Source organism: Schistocerca cancellata, chromosome 3 (assembly GCF_023864275.1).
Source record: "Schistocerca cancellata isolate TAMUIC-IGC-003103 chromosome 3, iqSchCanc2.1, whole genome shotgun sequence".
Lineage (NCBI taxonomy): Eukaryota > Metazoa > Arthropoda > Insecta > Orthoptera > Acrididae > Schistocerca > Schistocerca cancellata.
Window position 1 is genome coordinate 104,838,434 of NC_064628.1, and position 24,701 is coordinate 104,863,134.

At 38.6% G+C, this 24,701-nt stretch overlaps 1 protein-coding gene across 1 annotated transcript in view; it reads right to left on the bottom strand.

Moving 5' to 3' along the window:
* Nucleotides 1-270: 270 nt before the first annotated feature.
* Nucleotides 271-24,701, bottom strand: part of LOC126177117 (uncharacterized) — a 571,356-nt gene continuing 546,925 nt past the window's right edge. Inside the window, exons 17-18 of the mRNA XM_049924387.1 lie at nt 4,129-4,356; nt 271-3,787 (exon numbers count right to left, since the gene is read on the bottom strand). Coding sequence (XP_049780344.1) covers nt 3,582-3,787; nt 4,129-4,356 — 434 coding nt within the window. The 3' untranslated portion in view covers nt 271-3,581. The remainder of the gene's footprint in view (nt 3,788-4,128; nt 4,357-24,701) is intronic.

Sequence of the window (24,701 nt, forward strand, 5' to 3'; positions counted from 1 at the left end):
ATTTTTTATGTGGTACACCAACATCAGGTGTCAAATCAGTCATAATCCAGTGCCAAGATCCCCGAGAAATTGTGAAAAATATGAGGAGCATAAGAGTGACACACATCATAATACTTAGTTTACAATATTCTGTAAACTCACCTGTGATAAACTACTAAAAATGAGCAGTTTGAAATAAGTATGTGGGATATTTTTTCCTCTTCATGTACAAGTTGATTTGCAATTACTTTCTTGAGACAGTAATATGTGCATATAAAAATTATTCACGTATATTTGAGGCGTTTCACTGTTCTTACAAACAATAAATAATCAGTTCATTTATTAAACATTATAAAACATTTTGTAGGTGAAGATACACTTTATAGTCTTGTACACATTATTTAACAGTTACAAAGCTCTCAAAGCTTACTTATCTCTTTCAGTGGTGAAAACAGAGCAACAGTGCAGCAAAGTATGTTTAATGGGCTGTTTTAATTTTTGTTTTCGATATCACAATACTTGCCACAGAGCACAAAACTAGTGTGAATTGTTTAACATTTCTGCAAGATAAACTCTATTATCCATGTAACAGGTACAGTATATTCAGAGTTCTTCTCTGATTCTGTTTAATACTTTGGCATCCATACAATGAAGACACTAATACAGATTCATCAGCACCCATGAGTGAAATGACACTGTCATGTAACTAATTCACTAACAGTTATTGCTGGAAATGAACAAATAGTTGACTTAGTTCAAATAAAGCTATAACAAGCATGTTAAAGCTCCCAGATTTAGTCATTTAAAATATGTCACATAAATGATCATTTTCACTGTTTGTGATGGTTGCTGTCAGATGTGTCCAAAGAGAGAAACTGCACATTTCAAAGAAACATTCTTGCTTTAAAATACTAATAATATCAACATTGAAGCTGTTGTGTTACATTTTACACAAAATATGTGAAGCTGACAATGGAAACCTTTTGAGCAAGTATATGAGGGAAGACAAAGCTAATTAAATAAACTAAACTGTTTAGGAGCCACTAATACTGAAACAATTAGTTAAACCGTATGAAATTGATTTAGAATCTGCTAGAAATGTGTTTTGAAGCTTTCATTTTCTGTGATGTAGCCTGTACCCTTGGAGTAATCAAAGTGAAGGATTAAAATTCCTAAGTTGTTGCTCTCATGATCAGGGATACCAATAGTCTTAGTATGCAAGCTCTGTTTTTTTTTTTAATTTGATACAAAAACAACAGATATCCATTGAGACATCTGCGCTCTTATTTATATCAAAATACAATTCTGATGCTTCAACAGGTTAAGGGAAACAATCACAGCAGTCTTTACATTGTACATAATGGAGTAAAATGTTTGCTAAACAGCTGCTCCTCCTTTATCAAAATCTCAAGTTTAGTTTTCTAAAGATGATTTCAGTTATGGAGTTTTAATAAGTTTTATGACAACTAACACTCTTTAATTTCACCCCGTTATTAAAGCCAGCTAAAATGTTAACAAAATCTGACAGTCTGACGTTTTTTAAGATGCTAAATTAAGGATGCTAATGGGATGGAGAAAGTGTGGAGTGACTGATCATATGGAGATGAAATACAGAAAAGAAGGCGGTACAAGTTTTCCAACTGTGATCCTAAGGCATGCAAAAAGAAGATAAACGAACAATGTAATTTATTTATGTGTGCTTATGGTGGATAAGGGTGTTTGTTCATTTGCACACATTCAATATACTCTCACAGTGTGCTTACAGCCATAATTTTTGTTATTTGTTATCTACATTTTTTTATATGCAGTTTTACAGAAATGCAGTTTTAATAATGTAAGATGAACCAAAGCACTAAGAGATGCACAATGTAAGTGTTTGAAAAAAATAGACTGGAGGAGTTTTTCTGTTACTTCTGATGCAATCAATGGTTAGCAAAGTTTGGAGATAGGAAGACTTGAATTGCTAAGACCATGGAAGACAATGGAAAAAGGTCATGTTATACCTGTAACATGCCACTTGTTCCAATACATCATGGAAATAATGAATTTCATTAAAAATAATCACACTTCAATTTCAGATTTCACTAACTGTTTGTCTGAAACACAAAATCATGACTGTTCAGTGACATTTATATTTTAAATCTGCATTATCAGACGAAATAAACCTGGGAGAATCAACATGCACAGGTTACATTACACTCGCTAAATGAACATTTTAATACATATTTTATTTATCATAAACTGATGAGTCACTTTTAATTCAAACCTGATATCTACTTTCATGAAATACACTGTTTACAGATCACCAGTAATTAATGTACCTATATGTTGACACACTGTGAGCAATAAACCAACAGCTAATATTTGGAGGGACTCTTCATGAATCATACAGAACAGCCCTTTTTTTTAAATTTCCTTTTAAAATTTTTATCAACACCATCTAACCACACTGTATATAAATGTACAGTACAAATAAGAATCAACATGTGTAGGTAAAGTAGACAAATACGACAATCGACAAAGTATACTCTTATATTACTAGCACTTGGTGTGAACATCAGTTAAAAACTGAGAACTGTTACTATACAATTTAGGTTTCAGATCTCATAGGGACTGAAAAACATGAGCAAACAAATTGACATCGTTTGAACTTCATTATGGGGAGGGAAAAAAAAGTCGTAAGAACAAGAATAAACATGAATGTGTCACCTAATATGCTCAGCAACAAATATTACAACATACTTTGTAAGAAGTTTATGTTACCACACATTTTATAATTTTACAAACCATCCAGAATTTCTAACAACAATTTGCAAAAGGTTATTAGTATACAACACAGTCTACTCTTTGAAAGCTTTAAATATCTTAAAATTTTGGTGTATGTCCTTTCCTTTTTTCCCAGTTATTTGTGGCACCACAGCAAAACATGAACACAATTGTTCCAGAAATAATATTATGAATATCAATGACGATTTTTAATGCCGATTTGAAATCCCCGTGGATTCAACAGCCTATCACATGAAACCTGATTGGTTAGATAAAATACAAACACAAGCCACATTACAATTGTTTTGAGACACAGTTGCATGTGCACTGCTTAATGTATAACAACTCAAGTTGAAATCAAAATTTGCTTTCTGCCCGATAACTACTTTGTAATTATATTTTTTTCTTTTCAAGTATTTTATTAAAAGTCCTACCAGAATGCTGGTGCTTGTTCACAATTAGTTCCTTCATGTTTTGAAACACAACATGGCAGATTAATGTAGTACAGATGAAACTGTGATTTAATTACTTGTATGAGGCATAGAAATTGCTGCTGGCAGTCAGAGCAGTAGGCAAGATCACACAATCAATATTACAGCTGCCATTATTAGTCCATTTCCAGACTGGTTTATAAAAACAATTGTGGGAAGGAACACTGAAACATTTTAAAGAAAATTCCAGTCCCAGTAGCAAATTCTTATTTTCCTCTAAGCTCGATAAAAGTTTCCCTCCCCAGTGGCAATGATTGTTACACACAGAAAAAGGAATGTTGATAATCGGCTCTTTATACAATTCTGCCTATAAATGCAGTTTCTTTCACATATAAATTGTTAAGCTCATCTGAAATACTTGAGGCCTGTCACCACAAGGAACTTTTCAATAAAAAGTTCAGAATCTAACACAGCAATATGAGCAGCTCTGCCAATAAGAGAATTAGCCGTATTTGGCAGTGCATGGTGTACATCATAGCGAACAAAAGTTACTTCTGGTTTGCTGATAATGGGGTATAGGATGTTGTGCACCATCTCCCTGTAAGCAGCACCTGTGTAATGAAAAAAATGGATTATGTTAAGTAATGCAAGATTTTTTAAAGAACTTATCATCATCATCATCATAATATTTGTTTTTTAATTGAATCTGAATGTAATGTCTTACAGCAGTTCCACTACCTCTAAAGTCACAATTCTGCTTATAACACTAACTCAGCTGAAAAACATTTTATATAAAAAGTAAACTTTTTCAATTTATTTATGTACACTACAGTAAAACTGCAGCTTTAACAGTAGAAAGAATGAAGCTCATCCATCAATGTTTCTGTATTGCCTTTGAGGGGAGAAACCAAAAGAAATCACAGAATTCGTACATACATTCTGATACACAAACCTTGAACTGATGTATCCTTAACAGCAGCCTTGCAAAGTTCTATTCGAGCCGAGTGCAAAGGAACGTATCTATCTTGCGAAGATCCACACAGTAAAATATTTCGGAAGTGGTGTAGGTTTGAGCGTTGACTTAAGCGGTACAGGAAAGTTTGACGCACATCAGCAGCATCACGTAATGCAAGTTGCAACAGTGAACCAGATTTCTTCCACTTCTGCATAAACCACATCCCTGAAAGATATTTTTTTTTCAAAATTTCTAGTAATCAACACAATGCTTTTTAATTTGGAATTATAAGTAAATGCATGAACATGTGAATTCATTTATTCATAAAAGGTTGTTTTTTAAAGGTAAGTACATCAGACCTACAGAAATATAAAATCTACACCATGGATAACATATGACAGAATTTAAGAGTTGAAAGCTGCAATCCCTTAGTGAATGCCACAATATAATAACAAAGCAAACATGGATTAAATATTCTTGACAGAAAATACTTATGTGCTGTACTGGTGCTCAAGACAATTCCATTTGAAAAAACTTGAAAGGTATAATTCTGACAAGATCTAGATGTTTGTTTTTCAAATTCCACTTGGCTAGTTCATACTTATTTCCCTAATAACAACATCCTTTCGGCCAGGGGAGGGAAGAGGTTTGTGTGTGCCAGGGAGGGAGAAACATGTGACTGATATGCTTATTATCTATTGGCAACAGCCTGTTGTAATTAGTGGCAGAACATAACTACAATATGCTGAAATTTAAATACAGCAACAGGACAAATAATATTAACCAAGTCATTGTCTTTCCACTGATGCTGGCTCTGATAAGCTGAAACATTATGACCACTGCCCACCGAGATGCTGGATGCTGTCTGGTGGTGATGTGAGCACATGACACAGTACCAAATTTATGTAAGCGGAGCAGGGGATTGCCCTAGCGAAGATTTGGGCTACAAAATGGGAAAATTCTTCGAGATAAGTGACTCTGGCAAAGGGCACATTATTATTATGCAGAGTCTGTGACTGAATATCTTGAAAACAGTGAAGCTGGTTGAATGTTCATGTGCTAATGTCATCAGCACCTGTGGAAAAAGGTAGGAGGACAACAAAACTACCATTAGTTAGTAAATGGTTGGACATTCATGACTCTTCACAGAACGTATGGTTCAGAGGCTTGCCCGCTCTGTAAGAAGGATACAGGGTGACCTATGGCCTCTGCTAATAGAGCACAATGCTGGAGCATGTGCGAGTGCTTCAGAGCAGACTGTTCAATTTACATTTTTGAACATGGAGCTCTGCAGCAGACCTCCCCTAAGTGTTCAAGTGTTGATACATTGACATCATCAATTATGATTGCAGTGGGCATGGAATCATGGGGATCTGACCATCGATCCTGGAAACGTGACGGCTCTTCGGGTGAATCACATTTCTGCTTCACTAGTTCAAAGGTCACCTGCACAAACACAGTCATCAAAGTGAATGGCGGCTCAAAATGTGCACTGGTAGGAGCATCATTATGCTGTGGGAGGCATGCTCCTGCACTTGCATGGGACCTGTGGTTCGTAATCAAAGGCACACTGACAGCTGCAAACCACCTGTAGCCCTTCATGCTTGACATCTTCCCCGACAACAGTGTCATCTTTGAGCAGTATAACTGTCCGTGTCTTGGAGCCAGAACTATGTTACAGTGGTTTAAGGAGCATTGTAGTGAACTCACATTGATGTCCCAGCAACCAAATTCACCTGATGTAAATCCTATGGAACCCATCTGGCTTGCTACTAGCTGTCATCACCCAGTGTGCAAATCAGCGGCCAGTTCCTTTCATCAATTACATGATCTGTGTATGCCACATACCTCCACAAACCTACCAACAAACTGTTAGATCTCCGATATGCAGAATCACTTGCATATTTTGTTCCAAAGACGGGCAAACAAGCTATTAAGGTGGTCATGTTTTGGCTCATCAGTGCATGTGGCATCTGCTGCTAACAACAATGCCTGGAGAACCAGACAGCGAAGCACTGATAATGAGATAACAATAAATAAAGTCACACTGCAATGTCCCATAATTCTGCATCAAAAATATTTTCAAGTGTATATGAAACATCTGCAGATGATAAAATTTTGTACTTCACCCTTCATCTATTTTGGTGCCAGTGTGATCAGTGGGTGACTTAATGAATACTTTTAGTCCACTGCCTGACTTTATGCTTTACCAGTTTAGTATATGAGATTTTTACTTTCAAATTCACTGAAAATTTTTCACTTTACTGAAATGGGTGGCACAGGGTGGCAAATCCCTGTGCCTGCTCATCCAGATGTAGCTTTCTTGCGAGTCCCCTAAATCACTTAGGATGAATACCAGAACAGTTAAATTTGAAATGATCATGGTAGAAATGCAATATGAATATATGCTTGAGGTTTCTTTGCTGTAACTGTAACTTCCTAATCCCCCCCCCCCCCCCCCCCCAGCACACAACACAAGCACCCCCCCCCCCCCACACACACACACTCACACCTGCTAGACACATAATTGCAGAATAAGAATCTCCAGAGAAAACATGGCACTTTTCATTATATATATATTAATCTTTCATTAGCTGCAGAAAACTTTCTTAAGGAACAAGAACCATTTTGGTTTCCATGATTGATTATATCAAAATGGAGTGGCTATCAAATGGGTAATATTCTGAAACTTATATTTTAACTATATGATGAGAATATCAAAATATAGATGCCTGGCGAAAACTGTGAGGGAACAGCAATGCCATGGAGGCTACAAGGAAGATGTGCTACTGTTCTCTCAATGTGACAAAGCGTACAATCACATGGTCAGTTCTAAAGTTCATATATGTAACCAGATTATCTTATAAAAATGGCATGTTACCTCCTCAGTAGAAGAAAAAAAGGACAAAATAATTTCTTAGTGGTATCATATTTATTTTCAGTTATATCAGCAGCAACATATTGTCAAACCTGCTACTTGCTGAACATCAAAAGTTTAAGTCAAACTCAATTTGTCTTTGCTAATCATATAAGGATAAACAGACAACTGATATCACTAACAGTGACAGCAGTGATTGAAAAGAGAAATATTTTTACCATCACTCTTGCCACATGCATAAGTACTCCAAAATCAAATACAAATGGCGGTATCGGCCGTTATCGAGTTGGCCACACTTTCAAATACACACACTGCCAGTTATGCTGCTGCATTTTCTACAATTCCCACTGTGGCATGGGAGTGCTGCCACAAATGATTATGGCGCCGCCAAACAGATGCAAGCGTTCCCTCTCCAGAGCTTCAGCAGTGGGTTCACTTAAGTTCGAACATTCATGCATTGACCCCATTTTTTGTGTTTGCTGGTTGAATAGCATTACAGACTTTCATAGTGGCCCTGGCTCATGACCTATTTAATAGTTATTGTATTGAAAACTGACTGACTTGGCACTGTGCAGTATCTGTATATGATTCGACATTCAAACCTACTGTTAGCAACTGACGATGCAATTACAGCAAGAAAGTTATGTATTATTTTTACTATCTGATATTAGATGTAGAATAAATTAATAACTGAATTCTCTGTTCATATTTAACAGCAGCTGTTCCTCATTGCTGTATCCACTAAAGAACCACACAGCATGGAAGGAAGTTATAACAGACTTGCGATGAAGAAAAGGAAGTGGAGCAAGGAGCTTTGGATTCAAGAACAGGACAATTTTTGTCTATTGAATTATTTTCTGTGTGTATGCATACATTAAGCTGAAATACATAAGTTGAAATATTTCAAGTTCAGATATTTAAGGAATCTTGACAAACCAAGGAGAGCAACATCTAAGTGCTGAGCAGCATCTAACACCTCTAGTTCAGTTTCAGTATCAATAAACAACAGAACTGCTGTCAGCAGTTTGTTGCCTCATACAAGTGCAACCAGCCTAGCAGGGAAAGGCATCAGAAGCTAAAGAAGAAATTCAGCTGCCGCCTCTGCCCTTCAGATGGTTTGATGAGACGAAGGGAATATGGAAAGAATACATAACACAGCTGCGTCAACATTTCAACAACTACAAGATCACAGGTGAATCACATCATGCATTCCTCTTTTCAAGCGCAGAAGTGTACACTTACCACCTCCTACTGAAATTGTTTTCTATCAGTGCTCCCAAACCCAGTCCTACGAGATCATAATTGCAATATTAGATGGATTTTTTGAGAGAAAAATAAACGTTGCTGCTGAATAGACTACATTTTTCTGCTTGCAACGTCACACTGATCAGTCCTATAAAGAATGGATTGTCAATCTGCAGGGCATGACTATAGACTGTAAATTCAATTGTGTCTTGTGGCACAACTTATCAGGATGAAGCACTTCATGATGCCACTATTCAGAACCCAACAGATCAGAGACTGAGGGCTGAAATACTAAAATGTCACACCTTTAGCCTAAGTGAAGTGCTTAAAGTTATCGATGTACAAAAATCAAACAATGGAAAATCCAGGATGGAATGTAACAATATTACAAAACAGAAAGTTGCTATTCACCATATAGCAGAGATTCTGAGTCACAGATAGGCACAACAAAAAGACTGCCACAAAAAAAAAAAAAAAAAAAGCTTTCAGCCAGTAAGGTCTTCATCAGAAATAGAAAACACACACACACACACACACACACACACACACACACACACACACACACACACACACCTGCAGTCTCAGGCAACTGAACCCTGAGTGTGGCTTCGATTCAATTGCCTGAGACTGCAGTCCTGTGTGTGAGAGTTGCATTTGTGTGTGTGTGTGTGTGTGTGTGTGTGTGTGTGTGTGTGTGTTTTTGTGATGTATTTTTGACGAAGGCCTTAGTGGATAAAAGCTTTATTTGTGAGTCTTTTTGTTGTGCCTATCTGCGACTCAATATCTCCGCTATATGGCGATGCACATAAAGTTCAAGATTTAACCGAATAAGATTTCTGTCTGAAACTTCCTGGCAGATTAAAACTGTGTGCGGCACTGAGACTCGAACTCGGGACCTTTGCCTTTCGCGGGCAAGTGCACTACCATCTGAGCTACCCGAGCACGACTCACTACTGTCCTTACAGCTTCACTTCTGCCAGTACCTCGTCTCCTACCTTACAAACTTTACAGAAGCTCTCCTGCCAGCATTGCAGAACCAGCACTCCTGAAAGGAGTCAAATTACCCGTATGAACTTCTGTAGTGCCCAACGGCACAACACGCAAATGGCGACACATTGTCTCATTTACCGGTCGGCAGATGTGCAGTGTTCAGTCCATCAGAAGCTTCTTGTTTACATATTGATTCTTCTGATTTGGAAGCACTGCATTCTTTTCCTATTGAGTCAAGGGGGACTGTACACACCACGGAGCATGAACAATCACTACAATTGCTAAAGGGTTACATTTGCAAAGGTTGGCCACACTCTCAGAAATGTATTCCTGATCCCTCAGTGCAAAGATTCTATGTCACCTCAGCAGGTTATCTCTTCTGAATGATGTGATTTTGCTTCACACACCTAACAAAAAGAAAAGTGTGTTAATCCTCACCTCGGTGCAAAAACATGACTTACATCTTCTACATACAGATCTTTGGGGAAAGTCTGCACTAAGCAACTGTCATGCCAACATTGTAAGTGGCTTGGTTTATATAAGCAAATAGAAGTGTGACAGCACAATGTAAAACTTGCAGAGTCAGGCCACTCAGCACCAGGAATTTTTCTCCTTGCCACATTCTGATATTCCATGGCAAAGCATCCATATAGACTTTGCTGGCAGCTTTTGGCAAACACATTGGTTAATTATTGCCAATGCCTATACCAAAAACCCTTTTCTTATACCAGTACGTTTGATGAATGCTGCCAGCACTATCAAGGTGCTTGCTTCTGTATTTTCTCTCGAAGGCTTGCCATAAATAATTGTTTCTGACAATGGATCTTCTTTTACTTCCAAGGAGTTTGCACAATTTTGCAAACACAATGGAATAAAGCACGTTAGGTCAGCACCATTCTTGCCACAGTCTAACGGCGAGGCCGAATAGCACGTCAGGACAGCATTAATCTTGCCACAGTCTAATGGCAAGGCTGAACATTTTGTTTGAATGTTCAATACACAAATGACAAAACTTTGAGCTTCATATTCAAACACAGATGCCTTACTGAAGTTTCCGAGTTCATATTGTAACTTGCCTGCTCCTGACATTTCGCCGGCAGAACATTTGCATGCGACATGCCATCGGATCTTGCTGCATTTGCTTCATCCTTACCACTCTGCCCCAGCTTCAGACTTCACTACAAAATTTCACCCGAACATCGCAATTCAATATCGAATATACAATAAGAAACATTTACGGAAAACCGGCATTGTTCTCAGATCGGCTGGCAGAGTGGAATTTACTATTCGTGGCAGCATAGGCATGCATCAGTGCCACCGAAATCAGCTACAGCTCCGCGAATGCAGTGATCTTGCTGTAGATCAAACTGTTTCAGATTTCTTCATAGCACAATGTCTGGCGGCTGTGTAGCAGTCACACCTGTCTGCCGCAATGCAGCCTCCTATGCAGCTTACCACACGGGTGCATCCACCCGTGGTCATCTCACAAACAGAAGTCTCCATCTGCCCACCCGTGGCACTGTTGCCGCCAACGCTGTAGGTCACCCCTCCCATAGACATCGATGGCATCACTGTCAGCTAGTCACCAGCAACCTCAGTAACACTCTGTGCCTGGTTTTCCAAGGCAGTTTCCCCATTTCTTTTAAGACGCAAATGTCGGAACACGAGTTTATCTGCTCTGCCCCCATCCGAGCAACCAGCTTCATCATCCAGGCCTCCCCCTTCCATGGTGGACAGGGAAGGATGTGGAATCAGTTGCTATCTGGTTGGCCACACTTTCAAATACGCATGCCACCAGATACGCCGCTGCATTTTCTACAGCCACCACTGCGGCACAAAGGTGCTGCCGTGAATGTTTACGCTGCTGCCAATGAGATGCAAGCATGTTTCAACATTCAAAGCTGCTGTTAGCAACTGATGCCACGACTATGGCAATAATGATATGTATTAGTTTTGCTACTTCATATTAGAAGCAGAATAAATTAATATCTGAAATCTTTGTTCACGACCAGCATCTATCTGTTCCTCACTCCTGTACGCACTAAACAATCACAGAGCATGCAAGGAAGTTATAATGCATACAATATTAGGAAAAGCATAGACTGCTAGAATGTAATTTTTATGGTGAGTAGCAATCTATCCTCTTCCTAATGCTGTTGACATTCCAATCTACTGATGGGATGTCGGCTGACTTCATGCTGCTCCAGAATGTTTATGATCACTGCCAACATTAGTTACATTATCAATATTGTGTGGCATAATAGTAAGTAGCCATTGTTAATATAGTACTGACCCACATGTGGTGTTGTGCATAGTGATTGTTAATATTTTTTAACAAGAATGAGCAAAGAGGCTGTATGTGACCCTTCTAGCGGCTCTCCAATTGTAAACTTCTGCTCCCAGCATCCTCCACTCAAGGTCAAGTAAAACTGTGCAATCAGTAGACTTTCCATTGTTTGACAATACAGTTTGCATTTAAAATAATAATGTATATGTTACTGCTTTATTCCCATTCTAATTGGTTTGATTTTCTGTAGTATTTAAAATGTATTCAAGTTTTTCAGTCTGTAGTATTGGTGACATCTAGTTATTTTCAAAATTTTCTACTAATGGTTGTTAATAAGAAATCTGATAAATTTTACTTCTGATCTTGTCAGATAATATCTGACAAAAATCTGAATTTGATTTGAAATGATTACGTAAACACCCCCCACCCCATGAACCATGGACCTTGCCGTTGGTGGGGAGGCTTGCATACAGCAGCGATACAGATAGCTGTGCCTTTTCAGTAGTTGCACGGGCAACAGTCTGGATGATTGACTCATCTGGCCTTGTAACATTAACCAAAACAGCCTTGCTGTGCTGGTACTGTGAACTGCTGAAAGCAAGGGGAAACTACAGCTGTAATTTTGCCCAAGGGCATGCAGCTTTACTGTATGGTTAAATGATGATAAGTGTCCTCTTGGGTAAAATATTCCACAGGTAAAATAGTCCCCCTTTCAGATCTCTGGGCATGGATTACTCAGGAGGACGTCGTTATCAGGAGAAAGAAAACTGGCGTTCTACGGATTGGAGCATGGAATGTTACCGTATTTACTCGAATCTAAGCCGCACTTTTTTTCCGGTTTTTGTAATCCAAAAAACCGCCTGCGGCTTAGAATCGAGTGCAAAGTAAGCGGAAGTTCTGAAAAATGTTGGTAGGTGCCGCCACAAATGACTTCTGCCGTCGAATATATGTAGCGCTGCATAGGCATGCTTTGCAGGCACAAAGATAAATACTAGCGCCAAAATCACCGCGTCATAAAAAAAAAAAAAAAAAAAAAAAAAAAAGGTGGAAGACAAGCCTTCTTCTCCGCCCCGAGTTTCAACCACTGCATTTTATACATTATCCAACGAAGTAAATTCCGTATTGTTCTTCTTCGAATGTAGCAGCATTTCAATGTAGTACGAAAATCCGACTATCAAGACTGTTTGGGATGTTTGTCAATATGGCCAACCCTACGTTCTGAATTTATTCCTACCTGTGAGAAGAGATGGTCGCTAATAGGAACTTTTATGAATTGTGAATCACATACAGTATTCTCTTCGCCATAAGAATAATACGAATATAAACATTTTGCCGTGTATTCTTTCGTGTTTGCTGCTATCTCATTTAAATCCTATCTGCCGAATAAACTACAAAACTAGGGTGAGACAACAGCAAACGCGGAAGAATATACATATCATGTCATGTTTATATTCGTATTATTTTTATGCCTAATAATGATACAGTCAGAAATGAAGCACGACAACTGACTAGATTTTTAAATCTAAGATGACTCTAATTTCTGTGCAGAATGTAATGTACTAAAGAGGTGTCTGCAAAGATTTTCAAACGGAGAAAAATTTTCGCTAAACTCTCGTTCAGAACGTCTTCTATCAAAAGCAATATATTATTTGGTTCTTATTGATCATTATCCAAGAAAGCAGCAGTGTAAGTAACAACAAATAGCAGTCTCTTGCTATTGTTTTGCTAATGAAACAATTCCTCTCTTTTTTAATTGTAAGCGGCGGTAGCGCGCACGAAAATAAGCCATGCCGGGAGCGGGGACAGACCGTAAACACTCATTATCAGAATGCGACAAACAATTCATGACACAGTACAGTAATGCATTTTCAGCTTAGAGTGACGTAAACACCTATAACAAACAGAACGGCACTTACCAGATCAAAGCAAAATAAGCAATTAATTCAAACCAGACGAAGCACGTGAAAAAGGAAAGGTACCCGTATATATACGGACGGAGCGCGGGACGCATAGCAATGGCTACCTAGTAAAGCTTAACTGCTAAGCTTACGACTCGAGCCTACTGTAGCTGTATCGTCATTCATTCGACCTAAATTGTGTCTCATATTACAATGGACCAACTTTGTTTCGATTTGGAGGTGCGGCCTAAAACTTTTCTCTCCCCTTGAATTTCGAGTCTCAAATTTCAGGTGCGGCTTAGATTCGGGAAAATTTTTTTTTCTTGATTTCGAGTCTCATTTTTCAGGTGCGGCTTAGATTCGAGTGCGGCTTAGATTCGAGTAAATACGGTAGGTCCTTTAATTGGGCAGGTAGGTTAGAAAATTTAAAAGGGGAAATGGATAGGTTAAAGTTAGATATAATGGGAATTAGTGAAGTTCAGTGGTAGGAGGAACAAGACTTCTTGTCAGGTGAATACAGGGTTATAAATACAAAATCGAGTAGGGGTAACGCAGAAGTAGGTTTAATAATGAATAACAATTAGGAATACGGGTAAGCTACTATGAACAGCATAGTGAACGCATTATTGTAGCCAAGATAGACATGAAGCCCATCCCTACCACAATAGTACAAGTTTATATGCCAACTAGCTCTACAGACCACAAAGATATTGAAGAAATGTAAATGAGATAAAAGAAATTATTCAGATAGTGAAGGGAGAAAAAAATTTAATAGTCATGGGGGGCTGGAATTCAATAGTAGGAAAAGGAATAGAAGGAAAAGTAGTAGGTGAATATGGAATGGGGGTAAGGAATAAAGAGGAAGCCACCTGGTAGAATTTTTGCACAAAGCATAACTTAATCATAGCTAACATGTGGTTTACGAATCAGGAAAGAAGGTTATATATGTGGAAGAGGCCTGGAGACACTGGGAAGTTTCAGATAGATTATGTAATAGTAAGATAGAGATTTTGGAACCAGATTTTAAATTGTCAGACATTTCCAATTCATGAACTGTAGATTAAAACTGAAGAAACTGGGAAAAGGAGGAAATTTAAGGAGACGGGACCTGGATAAACTGAAAGAACCTGAGGTTGTAGAGAGTTTCAGAGACAGAAATAGGGAACGACTAACAAGAACAGGGAAAATAAACACAGTACATGACGAATGGGTAGATTTGAGAGATGAAATAGAGGAGGCAGCAGAGGATCAAGTAGGTAAAAAGATGAGGGGTAGTAGAAATCCTTAACAGGTAAAAGAGGAGATATTGAATTTAATTGATGACAGGAGAAAATATAAAAATGCAGTAAATGAAGCATGCAAAATGGAATACAAAAGTCTCAAAAAATGATATCGACAGGAAGTGCAAAATGGCGAAGCAGGGATGGCTAGAGGACAAATGTAAGGATGTAGAGGCATATATCACTAGGGGTAATATAGATACAGCCCACAGAAAAATTAGAGAGACCTTTGGAGAAAAGAGAACCACTTGCATGAATATCAAGAGCTCAGATGGAAAACCAGCAAGGTCAAGGTCTCATCGGATTAGGGAAGGATGGGGAAGGAAGTTGGCCATGCTCTTCCAAAAGAAACATTCTGGCATTTGCCTGGAGCGATTTTGGGAAATCACGGAAAACCTAAATCAGGATGGCCGGACGTGGGATTGAACCGTCGTCCTCCCAAATGAGAGACCAGTGTGCTGATCGCTGCACCACCTCAATCGGTGAATTAGATCGGGAAATAAGAAACTTAAAGTAGTAGATGAGTTTTGCTATTTGGGGAGCAAAAAAACTGATGATGGTCGAAGAAGGGAGGATATAAAATGTAGAATGGCAATGGCAAGAAAAGTGCTTCTGAAGAAGAGAAATTTGTTAACATCGAGTTTAGATTCAAGTGTCAGGAAGTCTTTTCTCACAGTGTTTGTATGGAGTGTAGCCATGTGTGGATGTGGAACATGGACGATAAATAGTTTAGACAAGAAGAGAATAAAAGCTTTTGAAATGTGGTGCTACAGAAGAATGTTGAAGATTAGATGGGTAGATCGTGTAACTAATGAGGAGGTACTGAATAGAATTGGGGAGAAGAGGAATTTGTGGCACAACTTGTCTAGGAGAAGGAATCGGATGGTAGGACATGTTCTGAGGCATCAAGAGATCACCAATTTAGTATTGGAGGGAAGCTGGAGGGTAAAAATCATAGAGGGAGACTAAGAGATGAATACACTAAGCAGATTCAGAAATATGTAGGGTGCAGTAATTACTTGGAAATGAAGAAGCTTGCACAGGATAAAGTAGCATGGAGAGCTGCATCAAACCAATCTCTGGACTGAAGACCACAACAACAACAACAACAACATGAACACAAACAGAAAATAATGTTACTTGTAACAATTGTTATGTTGATTGAGCACTCATAAATAGCAGAATAACTATAGTTATGGGCTCAATGAGAAGACTGCAGTCATTAGTAGTATAATTACTGTTCTAAGTATTTTTCATGGTTACTAGTATAAATGAAATTCTTACTGGAAACCACTATGCTGTCTAGAGGAAACGTGCATGCTGTAAATATTCCAAACATGCTCAGTACGACTCATCATCCTTGACAAATGGAATTCAATCTAGTCAGTCTTTAGTAAAATAGTCAATGCCCCTTCAAATTCAAATCCAAGTTAGAATTACTACAAATAAAGTCTTCATTTCTTTTGAAAAACATCTTTCCATAACTCACACACTGTATTGCTAAAAGAGTAAACTTTGTATTTTTTCCACTGCACACAAATTTGTTAGTCACAAATTTGTTAAAAAGGTCAGCAGTGATAAAATCAGTAAATATACCAAGTGCTGGTGTTGGCTGAGTGCTCTCATGAAGCCTGAATCCACAATGTCCAACTTAACAGAAACTTGGTAAGATCACTTGCTTTATAAATTTTACAGTTACATGTGACAGGCTGCACCATCATCACTTTTTTTTCTTCATGGTCAACTGTGGATTCACTAGGACTTATATCTCTGCAAACTGCATGAGTTTCTTCCTCCAAAAGCCAATTTTCAATACCATGTGACTCACCTGTTGCTTTGACACAGCCTCAAACACATCCAAGAGAATGCCCAAGTTCACCATTGTGCAGACCCATGTTGTTAAATTGGATACTGCTGTGCATGCCAGCTAAGAACATACCCTAGTTAGACAGAAGCTAGCTTGGCAGAAAGATGTAGGGGCACTGGTTAACCTAGTGCAAGGAGTTGGATAAAATAGCCTCGGGCAGTAATATACTGTGTATCAACAGTCTAGATGAGACACACGCAAGGCTCCAAAGCATATACCAATTGTTGAACCAAAATATGGTCGAAAGTGCTATATGTGAGCTTTATGTATGGACTATGAAAACAAACACTTCTGCTTCACACAGCTTCGCATTGCCTCCAGGCATAGCCCTCCTTTTCAATTTGTAAATGGATAGGGCAGTAGTAGTTTTTCTGGACTGAATATATTGGATTTGTTTAGTCATCAGTCTTCTAACTGGTTTGGCACAACTTGCATTTATTAGATATTAAACCTTAATTGTGTATGTGTAGTCTATATTCTTTTCATTTCATGTTACGTGGGACAGGTTCCTTTTCTCCTTGACCTGTAGGTGTACTAAAATATCATAATGCTGGTAAAGCTTTCAAAGCAGATATTGAATCTGAGTCAGTCTACAAACGTAATTATGCTTAGTATTTGTGAGATCACGTAATTCAACTTTTCAGTATATGAGGGACTGTAACTGGCTTTTTAAGTTAATCCCTTGAGGTTAATATTTCAATTTTAGATATAAACATAAAATTTATTATGTTTTTTGTTGATAATATTGTGATATATTTTTAACATGCTTAGATAAGTATTATGCATCTGTTTTTTCTTTCTTTTTTGTGTATGTATCTACATTGTTGTAGTTGTGTTGCAATTTAAGACATGCTCAGAATAATTAATAAAAGTGTAAACACAAAATATAAGCTTTGTACAGTATGTAATATTACTTACTTTATGAACCAAGTTTAGGGTGTTTGAAGTGTTTAGTTGGCACATTCAGCACAGAATACAAATAGTGAAAAAGGCAGACATAGAAATGGGAAACGTTGATGAAGGGTGAAAATCAGTAGTAACTATCGAAAGAGGAAGCGTAATCCACAGAACTGCATAAAGAAGTGGAGAAGAGGAAGCCAAACAGTGTTGAAGAGTACAGTAATTATAAGGGTGCAATGAAAAGGGCAGAATCACAAGGTTCAGATTGTGCCTGTACGAGAAAATGCTTCGATACAGTATCTGAACGTACACGGGACAAGTTGTTTCTTGACTTCTGGAATGTAAGTAACAACAATCTTCAAAATCTGTATATATTTCGAAGTGTTAATACGAATAATGTCAAGTGGAGGTATAGTGATGATCTGGAGAGGAGTAGGTGGCAGATATTCACTATCTTTAAGATTACTGTAAGTGAAGTACACATTCGGATTTGTAAGAAAGCTTTTCTAGGAATTTTTGGTATAAGCACTGGATGCTTATCCCATGTGAATCAACAAGAGAATACATATGGAACTTCGGTGGTAAGTTTCTGTGTTTCATTACACAACAAAACACATCATACATTCACAGTGATAAGATTTAAAAGCTTAATATTTTATTTAATGTGGATAACTGGGGGAGACATGACAATCACCTAAATAAATGAAGCGAGGAGGACCACAGCTCATATAGTTTTCCTACACAGTCAAGTCACTACTCCAGGAAAAATAATCCCAAAATGACATATCTGTGTGCAGATCTTAACATTGGCAAGACATATAGTCCTTATGAAGATAAGTGTGAAGACAGAAATAAAGGACATCTTAGCCTTGACATGTATCATAAAATATTGATCTGTTTTATATTATTGGCTTTGCACAATCACACAGTGACACCTGTTAATTTTGTGATCACCTTAAGATACAAATTTCATCTGAGAAAAATGGTCAGAAAAAGAAAGAACTAGAAGCAAATTGAACTTTAATGTTAAACAGGCGCACACTGGCTATGAATACCTGAAAATAGACTCCGATTATTCAAAAACTAATAACTCTGTTATGGTCATTGCTTTTGACACACAACAATGTCAGTAGGAATTACGTTCTATAAACACCAGCTGTGGACATCTAACTTCTGCATGCATAATTTACTATCTAATAATTTTGAAATAATAGTTATGTGGTCAGAGGAAGTAGTTGGTATGGGGGTAGACGACATTATTTCGTATCTTAGACAGTATATTACAGCATTGGTTCCTGACACTGTACATCACCTATTTGTGTGTTCATATTCTTGCTTTGACAAAATAAAAACTTCTCTTTTGTAAGCTTTTGGATGTACTTAACACAGTCGGGGAGATTTGAAGTGGAACCTAAATGTCTAGTGCCTGGTCCTATGCATTTACCCTTTGACTGTGATTTTGGGTTAACTGAGAAAGAGAAAAGACAGGTATCTTTTATTGTTGTTCCAGACCAGTGGATGTAACTTGTTAAAAAGAAGAAGAGTTAAAGGAACCTTTCAATGTTGTAAAAATGAAAGGTAACGTGTTTATTACTGTCAAAACCTCTTCTTGATAAGGTATGATGATGAGCAGTATCTGAATTTGGGCAGAAGGTTTTATTAAGTAAAATTACATGTTTGAAAATTATGAAAGCTGGCCCTTTTTAAGTTTTTCTTTAAATATGCTTATGGTAGTATTGAGAATTTCGATACTGTAGACATGGAGGGGTGGGGTGGGGGGTGGGGGGGGGGGGACGACAGGTAGGACTTACATTGTTAATGTCACATTTTGCTTCAAATACAATGGCCCAAGACTGATAAAACCTTCCAAGCTACAGGATTACAGCAATTACTAAATTACATTCCAGGAGTTCACCATGGGTATTACAGAAACCTCAAAACTGACACATTCTCTGAGAATATTAATGATGCTGCATTGTTTGATAACACTGATTGTTATCAATATGATTTTGAGTGTTTTTTCCAGAATAAACTCATTTACAACACATTAAGCATGGTATACAATATTAATGCTAGAAAAACACTTTTTGCTACCATCACAATGGTACCCTGAGGATTTGGATGTTTGATAGTGTACAAAACAAATCTTCATGTAATATTGTTCTTCTTTATTAATTATTATTATTCGTGTTAGGTTGCAAAGTAAAGGATATGACAGATCAGGAACATTAACTGGTCCATTCTGTGTGAATTTCCGTTAAAAAAATAAGAATAAAATAATTTGATGTATTTTTCTAGTCTCATTTACAAAAACCCCTTTTCTCCATTTCTAAATACTGTGGGTTAGCCCTTTTTCTGCACCTGTCTTCAGTTACACACTAAAAAATAAAAGAAATAAAAAAGCACCACAAAGGTATCAACAGAAAATGCAAAATTGTAAACTTTGGTGGCTGATGGATGAATGTGTGATGCTTCAGCACAGTTTCACTGCACAGCTGGCAAGAATAGTAAACAGGAGACATGTTGATACCAAGGCATGATCTTTTCGCAAATTTCATTTCGTGTACTCAGTTGGATAGTAACTACGCCTCACAGACAGGTGCATGGGCACTCTATGCATATGTCAGCATTTGAGAGAGGACATGTAGATGGGCTCAAAGAAGCCAGTTGTAGTAGTCAGCAAATCACTCAACATTTGAACAGGAGCGATGCCACTATTCAGCGATGTTGGCAGGAATGGGTGAACGATGGCTGAACTCAGCATCAAGAAGGAAGCAGTCGACCTAGAGAGACGACAAAATGTGAGGACTGAGAAATTGTCAGAGGGGCACCAGGAGCCCTAGATTCATCATTACCATTGAGCTGATGTGCAACTGGTGCTTCAGTGACCACAAGAACCATTAATAAGTGGCCCCCAGAAAGGAGGGGCTGAGCTCATGGTGCCCCTTGCATTGACTATCATTAACCTCTGCATGCCAATGAGCTGCTTTGCAGTGGTGTTGGGCAAGTTTGGCCTAGAATCTCATCAACTGCAGTAGAACTATCTTTAGTGACGAACTGAGCCATGATGACCAGTGAAGATGCATCTGCAGATGCCACAGACAGCGGCCATATACCACTTTGATTATCACCTGACATATGGCCAAACAGCCAGGAGTCGTAGTCTGGGGTATCATTTAATTTTAGCCTGACCATTTTGGTTGTCATCCATTGGAGGGCAGTGTGGAGGGTAAAAATCGTAGAGGGAGACCAAGAGATGAATACACTAAGCAGATTCAGAAGGATGTAGGTTGCAGTAGATACTGGGAGATGAAGAAGCTTGCACAGGATAGAGTAGCATGGAGAGCTGCATCAAACCAGTCTCAGGACTGAAGACCACAACAACACACCATGGCACCCTTACAGGACTGCAGTTGTTGTTGTTGTTGTTGTTGTCTTCAATCCAGAGACTGGTTTGATGCAGTTCTCCATGCTACTCTATCCTGTGCAAGCTTCTTCATCTCCCAGTACCTACTGCAACCTACATCCTTCTGAATCTGCTTAGTGTATTCATCTCTTGGTCTCTCTCTACCATTTTTACCCTCCACACTGCCCTCCACTACCAAATTGGTGATCCCTTGATGCCTCAGAACATATCCTACCAATCGATCCCTTCTTCTAGTCAAGTTGTGCCACAAACTCCTCTTCTCCCCAATCCTATTCAATACCTCCTCATTAGTTATGTGATCTACCCATCTAACCTTCGGCATTCTTCTGTGTCACCACATTTCGAAAGCTTCTATTCTCTTCTTGTCCAGACTATTTATTGTCCATGTTTGACTTCCATACATGTCCACACTCCATACAAATACTTTCACAAACGACTTCCTGACACTTAAATCTATACTCGATGTTAACAAACTTCTCTTCTTCAGAAACGCTTTCCTTGCCATTGCACATCTACATTTTATATCCTCTCTCTTCAACCATCATCAGTTATTTTGCTCCCCAAATAACTCCTTTACTACTTTAAGCATCTCATTTCCTAATCTAATTCCCTCAGCATCACCCAATTTAATTCGACTACATTCCATTATCCTTGATTTGCCTTTGTTGATGTTCATCTTATATCCTCCTTTCAAGACACTATCCATTCCATTCAACTGGTCTTCCAAGTCCTTTGTTGTCTCTGACAGAATTACAATGTCATCGGCGAACCTCAAAGTTTTTATTTCTTCTCCAAGGATTTTAATATCTACTCCGAATTTTTCTTTCGTTTCCTTCACTGCTTGCTCAATATACAGATTAAATAACATCGGGGAGAGGCTGCAACCCTGTCTCACTCCCTTCCCAAACACCGCTTCCGTTTCATGTCCCTCAACTCTTATAACTGTCATCTGGTTTCTGTACAAATTGTAAATAGCCTTTCGCTACCTATATTTCATCGCTGCCACCTTCAGAATTTGAAAGAGAGTATTCCAGTCAACATTGTCAAAAGTAGACTGGCAATGGCAAGGAAAGCGTTTCTCAAGAAGAGGAATTTGATAACATCGAGTATAGATTTAAGTGTCAGAAAGTCGTTTCTGAAAGTATTTGTATGGAGTGTAGCCATGTATGGAAGTGAAACATGGACGATAACTAGTTTTGACAAGAAGAGAATAGAAGCTTTCGAAATGTGGTGCTACAGAAGAATGCTGAAGATTAGGTGGGTAGATCACGTAACTAATGAGGAGGTATTGAATAGGATTGGGGAGAAGAGAAGTTTGTGGCACAACTTGACTAGAAGAAGGGATCGTTTGGTAGGACATGTTTTGAGGCATCAAGGGATCACAAATTTAGCATTGGAGGGCAGTGTGGAAGGTAAAAATTGTAGGGGGAGACCAAGAGATGAATACACTAAGCAGATTCAGAAGGATGTAGGTTGCAGTAGATACTGGGAGATGAAGAAGCTTGCACAGGATAGAGAAGCATGGAGAGCTGCATCAAACCAGTCTCAGGACTGAAGACCACAACAACAACAACATTGTCAAAAGCTTTCTCTAAGTCTACAAATACTAGAAACGTAGGTTTGCCTTTCCTTAATCTTTGTTCTAAGATAAGTCGTAAGGTCAGTATTGCCTCACGTGTTCCAGTATTTCTACAGAATCCAAACTGATCTTCCCCGAGGTCGGCTTCTACTAGTTTTTCCATTCGTCTGTAAAGAATTCGTGTTAGTATTTTGCAGCTGTGGCTTATTAAACTGATAGTTCGGTAATTTTCACATCTGTCAACACCTGCTTTCTTTGAGATTGGTATTACTATATTCTTCTTGAAGTCTGAGTGTATTTCGCCTGTCTCATACATTTTGCTCATCAGATGGTAGAGTTTTGTCAGGACTGGCTCTCTCAAGGCTGTCAGTAGTTCTAATGGAATGTTGTCTACTCCCGAGGCCTAGTTTCGACTCAGGTCTTTCAGTGCTCTGTCAAACTCGTCACGCAGTATCATATCTCCCATTTCATCTTGATCTACATCCTCTTCCATTTCCATAATATTGTCCTCAAGTACATCGCCCTTGTATAGACCCTCTATATACTCCTTCCACCTTTCTGCTTTCCCTTCTTTGCCTAGAACTGGGTTTCCATCTGAGCTCTTGATATTCATACAAGTGGCTCTCTTTTCTCCAAAGGTCTCTTTTAATTTTCCTATAGGCAATATCTATCTTACCCCCTAGTGAGATAAGCCTCTACATCCTTACATTTGTCCTCTAGCCATCCCTACTTATCCATTTTCCACTTCCTGTCGATCTCATTTTTGAGGCGTTTGTATTTCTTTTTGCCTGCGTCATTTACTGCATTTTTTATATTTTCTCCTTTCATCAATTAAATTCAATATTTCTTCTGTTACCCAAGGATTTCTACTAGCCCTCGTCTTTTTACCTACTTGATCCTCTGCTGCCTTCACCACTTCATCCCTCAAAGCTACCCATTCTTCTTCTACTGTATTTCTTTCCCCCATTCCTGTCAATTGTTCCCTTATGCGCTCCCTGAAACTCTCTACAACCTCTGGTTTAGTCAGTTTATCCAGGTCCCATCTCCTTAAATTCCCACCTTTTTGCAGTTTCTTCAGTTTTAATCTACAGCTCATAACCAACAGATTGTGGTCAGAGTCCACATCTGCCCCTGGAAATGTCTTACAATTTAAAACCTGGTTCCTAAATCTCTGTCTTACCATTATATAATCTATCTGAAACTTGTCAGTATCTCCAGGCTTCTTCCACGTATACAACCTTCTTTTATGATTCTTGAACCAAGTGTTAGCTATGATTAAGTTGTGCTCTGTGTAAAATTCTACCAGGCGGCTTCCTCTTTCATTTCTTACCCCCAATCCATATTCACTTACTACGTTTCCTTCTCTCCCTTTTCCCACTGTCAAATTCCAGTCACCCATGACCATTAAATTTTCGTCTCCCTTCACTATCTGAGTAATTTCTTTTATTTCATCATACATTTCTTCAACTTCTTCGTCATCTGCAGAGCTAGTTGGCATATAAACTTTTAGTACTGTGGTAGGCGTGGGCTTCGTATCTATCTTGGCCACCACAATAATGTGTTCACTATGCTGTTTGTGGTAGCTTACCCGCATTCCTATTTTCCTAATCTTTATTAAACCTACTCCTGCATTACCCCTATTTGATTTTGTGTTTATAACCCTGTAGTCACCTGACCAGAAGTCTCGTTCCTCCTGCCACCGAACTTCACTAATTACCACTATATCTAACTTTAACCTATCCATTTCCCTTTTTAAATTTTCTAGCCTACCTGCCTGATTAAGTGATCTGATATTCCACATCCGATCCATAGAACGCCAGTTTTCTTTCTTCCGATAACTATATCCTCCTGAGTAGATCTGTATGGGGGACTATTTTACGTCCAGAATATTTTACCCAAGAGGATGCCATCATCATTTAACCTTACAGTAAAGCTGCGTGCCCTCGGGAAAAATTATGGTTGTAGTTTCCCCTTTCTTTCAGCCATTCGCAGTACCAGCACAGAAAGGCCATTTTGGTTAGTGTTACAAGGCCAGATCAGTCAATCATCCAGACTGTCGCCCCCTGCAACTACTGAAAAGACTGCTGCCCCCTCTTCAGGAACCACACATTTGTTTGGCCTCTCAACAGATACCCCTCCGCTGTGGTTGCACCTACGGTACGGCTATCTGTATCGCTGAGGCACGCAAGCCTCCCCATCAATGGCACGGTCCATGGTTC